Source organism: Pantherophis guttatus, chromosome 1 (genome assembly GCF_059756535.1).
Source record: "Pantherophis guttatus breed Tessera chromosome 1, ASM5975653v1, whole genome shotgun sequence".
NCBI lineage: Eukaryota > Metazoa > Chordata > Lepidosauria > Squamata > Colubridae > Pantherophis > Pantherophis guttatus.
Window position 1 is genome coordinate 275,222,887 of NC_142063.1, and position 14,972 is coordinate 275,237,858.

The following is a 14,972-nucleotide window of genomic DNA, read 5'->3' on the forward strand; positions in this document are numbered from 1 at the left end:
TATAGAATCACAAATGCTCTTAAAGTATCAGTTTCTAAACTAATAATACAAAATTAGTTCAATTTGTTTAAAGAAAATACCCAATGATGACTATTCCTATGACCTACATGCCCTACTTTTAAGTATTTAAAATGCTTGGAATATCTTTACAACCTTGTTAAATGAAACACTTCGACAAGTATTTTTAATTATCACACAATGCATTTCAAGTAAGTTATAACTTTTAAAAAGATAAAGATCCTGTGGCTGCTTTCTTCAAACATTTCCCTGATTTTCTACTTCATACTTATTTTTTTGATAGAAAAGTCTAATTTTACAATGGAGCCCTGCTGTGGCTGAATATTTGCCAATAACCTACTTTAAAGTATTAACTGCTGCTTTAATCCATTCCAGGCAGAGATCTAAAGACATGAACTGACAAAAATGAGGCTAAGATTTGCTAGCCTTCAAAAACAATGCTGTAAGTAAAAAATTCATACCTAGATTTTCTCCACCCCATACATCCATCATCATATCATACTTTCCCAACTCTTCAAAATAAAGTTTGTCCATCACGAAGAGTCCACCAGCTATCATTGGTGTTCTAAAACAAAGGAAAAGAACAAACAATGTGCATTATATATTCACACATTATATCTTAAGGTTCCAAATGAGTATTTTCTGTCCATATTTACAAACTATTCAATTCCTTTTTAGCCATCTATACTCATTGCTCCAATGGAAAACTCTATCACTCATTCATGAACTCAAGATTTATATATGGTCAACTAGATCTTAATTCTTTAGATGTATTTCTGATGTATAAGATGTATAATTGGTTACAGGAAATTTCTGAAATGCTATACAAAATACACAATAATATTAACCCATAGTTATTCTGCAAGATATAAGTTGGTTCTAAATAATGTTACTTTTGAATTATTTTACTAGCATTTTTACCCAACGATCACTATCCAACTTAAATATATATTCTGCTACCTTGTAACAGTCATGCTTTCAAGCCTATTTTTCAGAGAATCTTATAGAATTATAAAATTCACTGCTAGTGTAAGCAATGTTATTATGCAAATCAGAACTTTGCAGCAGTACCAATTTTGATACTTGCATGGGAAGAGAAATGATTCCATTAATAATAATTTAATAATACTGGAGAAATTAAATTTTAGCCTATCTAAGTTCGATTATTTACTAGTGATAATCAAAGTATGAACACAAGAAAAATATATGTTTTCATCTCTTGTTGCATTTTCTTGGTCCCAGCACACTAATATGAGATTAAGTAATTCTCTTTATCAGATGATCTGGCCACCATGTTAATTAGAGAGCCTTGCGTCATTTGTTCTACTTTCCAGGAGTGGCTGCACAACAAGAAAGTAAGCCAATAAACCAAGGCCCACACAAAATAGATTTCAATTCCACACATGCTGTTAAAACATTATCATTTGCTTTTTGGTAATGTATACAACTGCAGGTAGTGTTTCACTATGTATTATTTGCAGTCATAGTTTCATATAAGAATGCAATGTTAAGGAGTGTCAAAGCAATACATTTGTTGTAAGGTATGAAAATGACAGAAACTATTCATGTCTGTCTTCAGGTATGCAGTATTTTGAAACATCACTTGCATTTGGCAATATTAGGTTGTGTGTTTTATGAGGTATCAATTTATGAGATATCAACAACAGTTTGCCAAGTCTAACTTCGGAGATGGTAACTCAAAGTTGCACTTATAACAACAACAAAATATTGTTTTGTGAGGGGAAGGGTGTTGGCAGGAACATACTTGATGGAAGCAACTGGATTTCCTTGCCGTGCTCTTCTTTGCTCAGGTGTCATGTAATCCCACTTGAATACCAGATTCCAATCAAAGCCTAAGAGATTGCAGGAAGAAATAGAAGGAGAAAAGTCACAATGTACATGCCTGGATATTAATAAATGTCCCCTTTTGCTTATGATATATGGTCACTGAGTTATGGATTGTAGATATGAAGGTATTCAGATATGGTTTAACTCCAAGCTCAATTTACCTGAATTTCTTTTACTGTTATATGACACTTTCAGAAATAGATGTTATAGAAATTAAGATGACATTAGGCAAATCCCAAGACAAATTTGTGTGCTTTTTAAGTAGAAAAATGATATTAATTAATTTAAACATTAAAGTAAATAATGTCCACCTTATTAAAAAAAAGCTTTTTATTTCCTAATTTCCATCCTCTTTTATGAGATTACCACAAAAAAATATTCTTCACAATTTCAAACTTAATTTGGATTGCAATAAACCTTGTCAGATTCCCCAGTTTTGAAATGTCAATAGGCAATCTGAATATTTATCCCATTTGATTGTTGTGTATTTTGCTATACTTTAAAACTGTTTTGACTTATTTTGCGCTCGGAGGAAATCACAAAAGAAATCTGTGTGTAAGCAGCAGGTATCAGCTGAACTGATCAGGAGATGGCACCGAAGTCAGAAGCTTGAATCTGTGTTTCTTGTCTTCCCTGCCAATTCTTCTACCTCCAGCTGCTATTTCCAAAATTGTTATTTTAGCTTCTCTGCTCCCACAGCAGATACCATCTGACCACATTTGAAGGAATGGCAAACCACTGACACCTCCTCAAGCTCCATGGGAACCATCTGTTGCTTAAACTGCTCTTCTCCAAGAACTGCCTTTGGCAGAAATCACTTTCCAGCTATCATACAACATTAGAATTTAACAATGAGGGGAGGGGGGAATGCCTGGATTGGACAGCCTCCTGTTAGCTATCCTCCTGCTCGTATTGCTACTACTGTACTACTCAGCCTGATACTACAATAGCTTTCCCCTCTGATAACTTATTAGAATGTAAGCTGCTGAGTGCTTCCATAAAAGGTAGATTAAAACTATCTTCCATGTTAATCATGCTATGGATCTTGCAGCATGAAATTTCCCAAAGATGTCACAAGTGCTACGTTTGCATACAATTTTTCAAAAGCTGTTTAGTTGCATTCTTAGCATTTTAGGCACATATGATTTTCGGGCAACCAGCAGTACTTTTCCATGCTAATAGAATACCATGCTTAAAAAAAAGATCCAATTTCCACCATTGGAAATTATAGCCGTGTCATTTGAAAAACACGCTTCATTTTAATACTACACTGTGGTGGGTAATAGAGCAACACGCTGAGCTTACCATGTCTTCACTTACAGCAAAAATATTACATTTCACTGTATTTCACTGTATAAAATGCCATTAATATAAAAAAAAAGTTAAAACCTCAACATGTACATACACTGCAGTAAACATTAGGGGGCTCCTTTGGAACATGAAGCAATAATAGAGCACAGGAAAACCTGAAGTGTCAATGGTATAAAAAAAATACTACTAAAAATATATCAGCTCAGTTTGATCAGAGGGTCATACCAGACCGGGCACTGAGATAACCTATATGGTAACCACACAGATGTCACTTTTTTTTAAAAAAAATTCATATTGAAATCAAATCATTGCCACCTATACTCCAATGTCTCCTTTTCCAATCCTTTTCACAACTACATGTGATTCCAAATTGCATAATTACTTACAGTGGGTAATTATGCTGAGAATGGCAATATATGAGCAATACTTTTATACTCAAGAGATTCTATTATAGCACGCCAAAATAAACTGCCATGATCATCAAATATCCAGAGCAACAAATCCTCAGAATAGATGCCAAAGAGTATTTCAACGTGTAACAGAGTATCCAGGAGAGGTTATTGATGATGTCAAGAATACAAATGTGTTCTTAATCTTAGCTACAACAGACTTCGACAGCAATGCCTCTGACTATTATTAGAGCTCCAGATTTCCCTCTTTACTTTTCACCTTTGAACACGTCTAGGCATTTCCTAATTCATTTTACGAAAGAAATGAAGGGCAAATTTTCACACAAAGGACAAATATGAAAACCTGAAATCAAAAATCAATGCTGAGTGTTCTTCCTTATCTTTTTTTTTTTAGATCCTCAATACTATAATATTGGCTATTTCATCATTGCTAAAATATTATATTGCAATAGATTCCCTACAGAGAGTTGAAGATCAAATATATTTGTTTAGCCCTTCACATTATGCTAGATTTTAGGAAAGCACGTTTATAAAGGTACATTACATGTAGATATAAACACAGTTGTTTTCTCACATTAGACAGGATGCAGAATTGTGGCCTTATTTAAATTGTCAGGGAACCAGCTATATATCTACATAGCATCAGTACAGATGTCAATAGAACAGAGATAAATGGCAAAGAATGCATGCATGTGTATATGTATATGTATATGTATATGTATATGTATATGTATATGTATATGTATATGTATATGTATATGTATATGTATATGTATCCAATTTCTGTATTTGCATCAAATGTTGAGACACAAGTAAATGTTGAGGGTAAAACTGCCCCTTGCAAAGTGGTGCAACGGACCAGACAGCGAATAGATACGTTGCTTAGCAAAACACACAGATACTCACAGACTCTGAACGTTTAAAGAAAAATAAACAGTCTTTACTTCTAGTAAAAAAAACCAAACTTGGTTTCTCAAAACAAAGATAACACTTCTTCAAATAATCATGGTTCAACACAAAAACATAGTTTGCTTACAATTCCAGTTCTCTTCAGTAATACAGACACAGTTCCTTTCAGCAGTTCAACCTTCTAATAGCAGGAGCAGAAGTGAATGAACTTCCTGCCTTCTTTTATGTCTGCTTAGCACAGCCAATTAGTCATCTTGTAGCAGTTAAAGTTACAGAACATAGTTTTCTATATATTATCTACCCAACCGTAGGATAAGCATCCAACAGTAAAGATGGAATTTGCATCACAACATATATCATCGTTGTGATGCAAACTTGGCTTTCTGTAGATGCCTCTGAGTATATTATCCTGCAGCAGTTGATGAAGGGTACAAAATATTCTGAATTTGGAACAGTGGTTTTGATTTCAAAACAGGATGTTCCAACAGTTCCAGGAGTGATTTGAATTTAGAACAGCTCTGAATCAAAATCAAAACTCAGCCAGCTCAGGGTTCAAATAGGATATTTAAAGATCAAAAAGGCTCAAGCAACCCACTTCAGATTTAAAGCAACCATTCCAAAATGTTCAATATATTTTGAATACCCATCATCAAGAGGCTTGAACTTAATAAACAATGTGCTGGAATTCCCAATCTATTTTCTCTTTTTCATCTACTTAAGTGAAGCAGTTAACATTCTGCTAGATAAGCTTGACTCTTGGTGACTTCAAAGGCACAATGGCGTACCTTTCTCAGCAGTGAGGAGGATGTGATTTGATATTAACTATCTTCTCTGATGTTCTTTGAACTTCTCAGTTTAGCCCAGTGTTTCTCAACTTTGACCACTTGAAGTTGTTTGGACTTCAATTCCCAAAATCCTCCAGCCACCCATCCAGGTTGGGGAATTCTAGGAATTGAAGACCACACATCTTCAAGTGTTTAAAGCTCAGAATCACTGGTTTAGCTGATAACCCTAGAACAGCCCTGGTCATTTCCCCCATTCCAAATACTAATCAGATCTGATCCTGATTAGCTTTTCTTGAGGTCAGTTTAGTGCTACTACCCAAACTGAATGAATTCTAACCGAATTCAGAATAAATAACTGATAGTCATTTGCTGAGCTTATCCTAGAATTCAATTTCATTCTAATCTGAATATAGTTGTATTTCTCCTTTATGGACCGGATTTTCAGGTCCTGACTGTAAATTCAATCCCAGATACTGAATACATACATCACTTAGGAGAGAATTTTTTTTTTACCATTTTCAGCACCTTTCCTGGAATCCCGTATTTTTTGGAGTATAAGACGCTCCGGACTATAAGACGCACCTATCTTTTTTGGTGAGGAAAATAAGGAAAAGAAATCTGCCTCTGCCTCCCAGCAATTTTGCTTCCTTGCAGCAAACAGCCTGCTTTACTTTCATTTTCGTTTTCAGCATAGCTTGATTAGCATAAGAAAAAAAAATCTGCTCCCAGCAATTTACCTCCTTGCAGCAAGCAGCAGAGGCCTGCGCAGCAATAGGCAATGGCAATCCCTGAAGCCAGAAACAGCTGAGAGTCGGAAGGCCGATCCAAGGACAATCAACTTGTGCTAATTAGGCTGTGCTGAAGCTGAAATGGTCTGTTTCTTCTTGCTGCTTGCTACAAGGGGGTAAATTGCTGGGAGGCAGAGACCAAAGGTTGGGGGCCAATGGGTGGGCGGGCCTACATTCGGTGTATAAGACGCACCCAAATTTTCACCCCCTTTTAGGGGGGAAAAAGGTGCGTCTTACACTCCAAAAAATACAGTATATAGAAATGTTTTAGAAAACAAGGAAAGGAAAACACATATTTTATTTCAATTTCCCAAGTCTCCTTGACAAAGCTGGGACATAAACCTCACAGGCTCAAAACTGGCAGTTCCCACCTCTGAGCCCATGGAACTATAAAAACACAGTACTGTGTCAGGATATTTGTATGTATTTTCTACAGCATCTCTTCAAGACCTTAGGCAGAAATGTTTCCCATCTCTTAGATCTGGGCCTTTTATCAGGAAAGGCTTTACTCTCCTGCAAGATTTCTGTTGCACGCTGACAAAAAACATGAACGTTGTTCTAAAAGACTGGAAGCATGCTCTGACATTTTACTCCATTTATTTACACAAAGGTAAAAAGGTATACGTTTCTCAAGCTAGTATCTGGATTATTGTGACACATTTAGAGACCCTGGAAAGACTTCATATTCCAATAAAGTACATACCGCCCTTTAAATCAGCTGAGGCCCCCACATACTGGAAATTGTCCATGTTAATGACATCAATTATAGGAGATACAACTCGGGTCTTGTCCTGAAATACATTTCAAAACAAAAGTTAATGAACAATAGGCTCTTGTGTTGTTTTGAATGTTACAAAAAACATGATCTTCTTTAGAAGGCTAGCTTTTAAATCCAATGCTATCCACATATACAGGGCTAGCACTGAACCCACCTACCTGCCCAAGAAAAGGAAATCCACCCTCTTGCGCTAAGAACCTGATTTTTGCTAACAATTAGGTACAGTAGGCTTATTGAGTTATTTTGCTAACTCAATTCAATTCTCAAGGAAATTAAACGTTCCAGATCATACAGGGAGAGGTTGGAAAAGGCCTTGCGTAGCATAAGGCCTGGTTATTTGCTTCACTCCCATAGTATCTGCCCCACAGTATCTGCCTGACTGGTATGATCTGGTTTCTTCAGCTTTGAAGAGGCAGTATTTGCTGTCTGTTGCTTTTCTCGAGTTTAGCTTCGTATGCATTTGTTCTTAAAGCTTGGTCTTGTGCGGCCAGAATTTGTCCTTCTGTCTTTTTTTTCAACTTCCTTGCTCTTAGCCAGGGGTGGGCAAATGTGGCCCTTTTACAACCTGTAGACTTCAACTCCCAGAATTCCTGAGATAGCCAAGCTTGGCTGTCTCAGGAATTCTGGGAGTTGAAGTCTACAGGTTGTAAAAGGGCCACATTTGCCCACCCCTGCTCTTAGCTATTGCCAAGTCTTTAACAATTATTATTATTATGTTTCAGTACCACTTCTTCAATTTAGAATTCAGTCAATAAACTGATTTATTTTTTTAAAAAAACCTGAAAGTAGTGCTTAAAATTAAATGAAGGCTACTTCAGGTAGTCCTCACCTTATAAGCAGAATTGAGCCCCAAATTTCTGTTGCTAAGCAAGACAATTGTTAAGGGAGTTCTGCCCCATTTTACGAACTTTCTCGCCACACGTTGCTAAGTGAATCACTGCAGTTGTTCAGTTAGTAGCGCGGTTGTTAACTGTCTTTCCTATTGACTTTACTCGTCGGGAGGCTACAAAAGGTGATCACATGACCCCAGGACACTGCAACCACCACAAATACGAGTCAGTTGCCAAGCGCCTGAATTTTGACCATGGAGATGTTGCAACAGCTGTTAATGTGATAAATGTTCATAAGTCACTTTTTTTTAGTGCTGTTGTAACTTCGAATGATCACTTAGTGAACGTTTGTAAAGTGGTGGACCACCTGTACTTTTCGATGCAAAAGAGAATCCAGAGGCCCATTCTTAGAGACCATTAAGATTATTTCTCACAACTAACCTCGGCTACTCTCTCCAGGAGAGGCTCCAGCCAGTGCTCGTTGCATTCACAGTGACTATCCAAGAATGTCAGTACTTTTGCTTGTGCTGCATCTGCCCCTCGAACACGAGAACGCATCAAACCTGAAAATCAAGGACACATAGTTGGCTCGATTGCATTTTGCAATCAATTGCATTTTTACTGTACTGCCTACTGTATTGTTCCCCCTCTGATATTAATCTACCTAACAATCTGATAGAAAGACTGGTAAACCAATCAGAAGTTTTCCCATATAAAGTACCTAGGAAGACTTCAACAGAAACAATCTTCAGGCACTTTAACTTAGAGCAGTACAAGAAAGTCATTAGAAAAATCAGATCTCCACTTCGGAACTGTTGATTTAAGAAAGGCTTCCAGGAAGATGTTGATTAAGGAAAAAAAGTGAGCTGGAAAACATAATTTAAAATAGCTATCAGATGAAATGCCCTGCCTCCATTGTGCAATCTATTTTCTTCTACATTCAATGTGTGCAGAAAGAGAAAATTGGTCTTTTAACCAACGTTTTAATCTTCATATTGTTTCCGGTCCTAACAAGATGCTCACCTTCCCGGCGGTCATTTCGAAGTATCTTCACTTTCTCAATTTTACCTAATAAAGCACCATCCTCAGCTAGAAAAGGGGGAAAAAAAACAAAAACCAGTCATTTCTTTATCTTGAATCAAGAAACTGTCACAAAGACTCTTCCCTCCTTGGAAAGTTCCCAAGTTTCAGAACTAAAGCTCATCTGATTTCCTCCAGTTTTCCACCATAAGCCTATTTTGCAAGTCTGAATGATGACAATTTCATCTTGAAAAAGTAGAAGAGGCAGATTATGGCATTAAAGATGCCAGAAAGTAAATGCTTTGGAAACTAAAAGCAACCTAGACCCTATATGAATATATGCCCAGTCAACTCAGACAACTCCAGCAGTGCGGATTACAAGCCCAATAGTCCTTTGTCAGAACAATATACTATCTCATGTTTTGCACTAAATAACAGCCTTGTGAAAGTACTTACAATCATTGCTGTAGTCATCTACTAATATAATTTCCTTAATAAGATGTGGTGGGCTTTTTTTGAGAACACTAAAAAGAAAAGAAATCGGATGAGAATAATCACCTAGTTCAATGCGCTGAGAAAAACTATGAATTATCACTTTGTGGTAGCCCCATGTGGTTTAAGAAAGTGTTGCAGAAATACCTGACAACAGTTCGAAGGAGAGCTGATCGGGCCTCGTTGTGAAAAGTGATGATTACACTAGTAGCTGGTAAGTCTATCCGCCATTGCTTTCGTTGACACCTTAAAAGGAAGGACAAAAAGGTTTCAAATGGTAGTGCCACTGACATGGAGGTTCTCATTAAAAGCTGACCTCAGATACTGTATTTCCATTAGATCTTCTAAGGAGCAAGAGCAGAAAGATCGAAAGAAAGAACAACTGCCATTTCTCTAGGCCAGAGTTTCTCAACCTTGGAAGCTTCAAGATATTTGGATTTCCACTATCCTGGGGAATTCTAGGAGTTGATTCCACATACAGTATCTTAAAACTTCCAAGGTTGAGAAAACACTCTCTAAGCTGTGCCCAAATGCGCCCAGAACACTGCTTAATATTTAGTCTGAAGACTGCAGGAAATGTTACAAACTCGTCACTAAGATGATCTAGGCCAGGGGTCCCCAACTCCCAGTCTGTGGATCAGCACTGGTCTGCGGCATGCCAGAAACCTGGCTGTGCAAGCAAGTGAGGCCCCATCCGTGAGATTCAGAAAAATCACACCCCCTCCAGTCCATGGAAAAATCTCTCTCCACCGAACCGGTCCCTGATGCCCAAAAGGTTGGGGGACTGTTGATCTAAACAACCTTGCAAGTGTGAGCCATATTAATGGTTGTCCCAAAGGCACTTTTCAAAAGGCAACTTCTTCTTTTTCTTATTCCATATCTGTCATGGGACATTGGCAATCATGTTGGCGATCCTATTTTTATCAACAGCCGCACAAAAAAGTGCTGTTGAGTTTTGTCCAAACCAGTCCCTTAGATTTTGAAGCCATTATGCTTTTCTTCTACCTGGACCTCATTAGCATTCATCTAATGACCAAATGACTGGTAAGGAATATAAATTCTTCCATTCCCCATCATTCAGCCAGAATTGAAGAAGCTTTTTGGATGAGGAGCAAAACATTTTCAAGGAACAAAACCAAAAAAGTCCATTTGCCTTTTGAAAAACACCTTTGGGGCAAGCATGACGTGGATGATTGAGAATCTCCATAGACATTTATTCATGGGACAGTTACTATGTATTTATCAGTCATGTATTCCTGTGTTTCTGATCCTTATAAAATATTAGCTTGGTACCAATCTTTCAGTTTATAAAATGGGACATTTATTCTTCTTTCCAAAAAATATAAAATCACATTCATATGTAATTATTTGCTATATTTTTTAAATTTAAATGTGCTTTTAGAATGCCTGAAAGGGAAAGTCTCATTTTCGGCAAATGTCTCAGAGCTTAATAAATGTAGGCATTTCTAAGAATGTTTTCTTCCACGATTGCTTATGGAGAATAGTTTATCAACCTGAATTACTGCTGAAATATGCTGCATCATGTTTTTTTCACTTATAATCCATGCTATACTAAGTTTTATCAATTCTGGGGGAGGCAAGACATACATATTCAAGGTTTCACAAAACATTCAGCCTATACAGGGTCTAAAACAGATAGTCAGGTTATTAGGTATCTGCTATCCTGTTTCCTTAAGAGGTAGACAACTTACAAGATATAACAATGAAAAACATGTAGTTCAACAAAATTCTACCATTAAAAATATAAATGATCCACATAAAGCTAATCAAAATGAATTCGTTTAGCAGTCTAAGAGGAATTTAGGGTTAAGTAAATCAAAGGTCAAATGTTTATAAATGACTTGGCTCATAAAAAGTTAAGTTGCTTCAAAGTTTCATAGACAAAAGGACTGATGATCTGGTTGTCCAGCTCATCTCAGTGACAAGCTTGTAATGTTTATGCTGCAGCATAAACTTCAATCCAAATATTAAGCAGCCTTTTGGGCTCATTTGGGCACATCTTTTGTTCATTCCCAAAATTCCAGAATTAATTAAAGCAGGTGAATATTTCCCATGCCACTGGACCCTTCCTTAATATAAGAAATAGAAGCATTTTTCAAATGTTTTTCTTAACTGCATAACAAGCTCTTAACTTTGCATCTGATGAATTCTAATTCTAATCTGAACACTGAAGACCAAATTTAAAATTGAAGGATGCTACATTTTCCCCCCATTTCCAGTATTTTTTAAATTTCAGCAAGATGCTTATTTCTTTATCAAATCAAAACAATTAAACATAATTTTTTAAAAAAACCAAGATCATAAGAGGGAATGCTTCAGAATATTCCATGTGATGAAATTAATGTGCAGGCTCCCTGTTGCCAGGGGATCTCCAGGCCTATGAAAAAAAGACATGTTTGGAGGGCTTTCCAGAATCACAGATAGTGAGAGGTAAAAAGGAACCAAGAAATAAAGAATACGTATCTTGATTTTGCCTTATGTGTGAGGCAGTTATCCTGCATGTTTACTTGAATAAATATTAATAAGCCAACTTTGTTTCTAATAGATGTTTATAAAGTATTAAGTAAAACAAAACCTCCAAAGAGATTGAAAACAGATTAACATTGACATTAAAATCAGTAAGGATGGGATTAAATCTTCAGTTGTGCACATAACAGCATCCCAGTTAGGCAAGATTTAGAAACCATAATAATGCCAAGCAGGGAAATAATTGTGATGCCAATGCTGACACAGTACCAAGGACGCTGCCTTTCTAGCGTATTCCAAATCAAGCAGGTCTTGTACAGACTGTATAATTTATTCTTGAATTGCTTTGTATTCTTTTAGAACTGTCATTCAGTGCTATGAATTACTGCAACTCAGCAGAGAATGTTATGACAGAAATATAAATAGGATCAAACAATCTGAGCTAACTACCACTGAACTCTTGAGAGCTGCAGCTGAGCACTTTGCTCAATATTCATTTTTTAGTTCGGGTACTTTTTAGCTTAGGCACTATTTGTTACAAGATAACGAGTTCTAAAGATAGGCGGTACTTACTGATCATGTCTTGTATCCTGAACATTTCTGTCCATTCGTAGTTTATCACTCTCCACTTGATTAAACTTATTGCGGGCATATGGGTCTTGACCAGCTTTGACCATAGTGACTCCAACATAAGCATCCTGGTCAAAGTCTTGCCACCTAACTTTTCCTAAGAAGAAAAACTGGTATTAACAGAAGACCTAAGATAAATTCTGGCTTTGGTAAAAACACTTTTCAGTATATAGGCAAATATAGCCAAATTCTCAAGGACTAGCAACAGATGACACCTCTCTTCCAAGCCCACTCAAACATTACTGTACCTCCTACATTTGTAACATCGCTGTCACTTTTTAAATTCTGGATGGCATCTCCACTCTGGCCTGCTATTTGCTTTGAAAGAAAACAGAAACTGAACAGCTGATGTATGGTTCTATCTTTTGGTACCTCTGCTTGTGAAAAGTGAACAGGGTCATAATTGCATCTTTCATCAAATGCATTACTAAGTATACCATGACTCCATTTTATCTACTCTTGCTGGGGTAGGAAATGTTTTAGCAGCTACATGTAAATCAATCTGTCTTCAACTTAGCTATTAGCAATGTAAACAGGTTCCCTGCTCCACAACATTGTTTGAAATATTAAAATTCTTTCACTACTAGCACACAACACAGAGAACATTAAATGTTTCCAAAGAACAGCTTCTGAAGGCAATAGGAGACGTATGTTAGGATAGTTTTTGCCCTTTGTATTTGCAGAATGCTTTCTTATTGGATCATCCACTAAATGTTATTTTATGTAAGCTATTTATATCCCAACTAAAAACCCTTGAATAATCTTACAAATACCTGCAAAGATCTTTCCACTCAATCTCATGGTACTGTAACTCTTTAAGAAAATGGATATTTGATTCCCAGATTATTAGAAAGGCTGTGACAAGACTGCGTTCAACCATGTCTTCCAACTGGCTGGACAAATGTCAAGTCTTCCACACAGAAGCCCAAATAAATACTTTGTGTTGACTTGTACTATCTTTGCTGATAAGGAGTGTTAGTTTAGATTCCCATAGGAAAAACTGCTGGTAGGAAATAAGAGGAGCTGTGGGTTGAACTGGCATCAAGAGAAAGACATTAAAATAAAACTGTCTTCCCATTCACTTTATATATTTGTTTTGTGATTCCATTCATATTATTCTGTGTATATCAGAGATCTCCAATCCCTGGGCTCAACCCACTACTGGGCCTTGAGTCATTCGGAACCGGGCCATGGAAGTGGTGGGCGTGAGCAGTGGGTGAGTGTGTGCGCTCCAGTTGTGTGAGTAGTGGGCACCGCTTGTGCAAATGAAGCTGGGCACACATACCCGCCGCTTGCATGGACCCATCTCCTCTCCCCCCTACCAGTGCACAAAGCCAGAAAGTTTGGGGAACTCTGCTGTATATCATAAAATCATTTCAACTTATTCCTCACTACTGGTCATTCACTTTTATATTCAATCCATACTTCTGCGATATTCTTTTATTCTTGATCCTCTTGTTCTACTGCACATGATTTAATAATCCATGCCTACTCTTCTTTATTTAATTTTATGTTTTTCCTTACATATTCAACTCTTTATTTGGGTGATTAAGTTGGCTGGCTCACCCAAACTTTACAGAAGACTAGCAGAATCATACTGTCCCAAATTTAGAGCCTAAAGTCTAATATACAGTACTGCTTGTGGTTTTCATTATTTATATTGTGCATATTTTACAATCTGTGTGTAATATCTATAAAAACTCTATGTTGGTATAGCTTATCAAAACTATTACAGAGCTACCCCAGAGCCACTTAACTAGTGATAAATGTTATTTTTCACAGATTGGTCCCAACAGTGATTAAAATTCTATTCCACAGTAAGCTAGTGTGTGAAGCTTTTCAGTGTTATAATTTGCTTACTTTAAAAGATGAAAGGAAGCATAGTCCATTTGATGTTTTGGTACCTCTGACTCTTCAGAAACATTCCCATTTCAGATCTTTTTTTTTTTATCAGTCAGGAAGATTAGAGGTTTTCAATAAGAAGACAGCAAGGTTTCCAGAATCCTAATTGTTGTTGCACAATGATTCAGGATGGATTGTTTTAAAATCTTTTCAGCAGGTTAATAGTTCTCCTTTTAATAGTACAGTCCTATAATCTCTACTCAAAAATAAGCCCCACATAATATAGTCAGTTTTAAAATGAGGTAAACTATACCTTCAAAAGTTCTCACATTTTATCCTTAAGAGGTCAAATATATGAATACATAAAACAGAATACTTAAATTTCTCACTCTTCATTGTCTACTTCAGTCAAAATAAGTTTTCTATCTTTTCTGTTAGATTAGTTATATTTACTTCTGTGTGATATTTTAAAAGTAACAATTCAGTACCTGGAGGCAGGGTCTCCATGTTTTGTGACTTTTCATCCCCATTACTGTGTTGGTCTTTCTTTTTTAATGTGTTGATATTATTTGGATCCTCCTAGGGAGAACAATACAAACACAGATTTATCATTAAAACAGTACTTCAAAAAACTGTTCCACAAAAATAGAAATGGCTATTTTTACTTTTTTTTTTTTTGGAACCAAGGAGTCTTTAGCATCAATCAAAATGACAACGTCAGCAAGAAAGATCACTGAGCAATGATACGGAGTACACAATACACTTGTACTGTGCAAAACCTATAGAGCTTGACGCATCCCATTTCAAGTTCAAAACAGCTGTTT

General features: G+C 36.6%; 1 protein-coding gene across 1 annotated transcript in view; it reads right to left on the bottom strand.

The window, feature by feature from the left end:
- The window catches only part of GALNT2 (polypeptide N-acetylgalactosaminyltransferase 2), a 74,759-nt gene that overhangs the window by 14,261 nt on the left and 45,526 nt on the right, over positions 1-14,972 (bottom strand). Inside the window, exons 2-10 of the mRNA XM_034428366.3 lie at positions 14,637-14,727; positions 12,250-12,403; positions 9,337-9,435; positions 9,154-9,221; positions 8,701-8,766; positions 8,119-8,240; positions 6,773-6,860; positions 1,784-1,871; positions 480-583 (exon numbers count right to left, since the gene is read on the bottom strand). Coding sequence (XP_034284257.1) covers positions 480-583; positions 1,784-1,871; positions 6,773-6,860; positions 8,119-8,240; positions 8,701-8,766; positions 9,154-9,221; positions 9,337-9,435; positions 12,250-12,403; positions 14,637-14,727 — 880 coding nt within the window. The remainder of the gene's footprint in view (positions 1-479; positions 584-1,783; positions 1,872-6,772; positions 6,861-8,118; positions 8,241-8,700; positions 8,767-9,153; positions 9,222-9,336; positions 9,436-12,249; positions 12,404-14,636; positions 14,728-14,972) is intronic.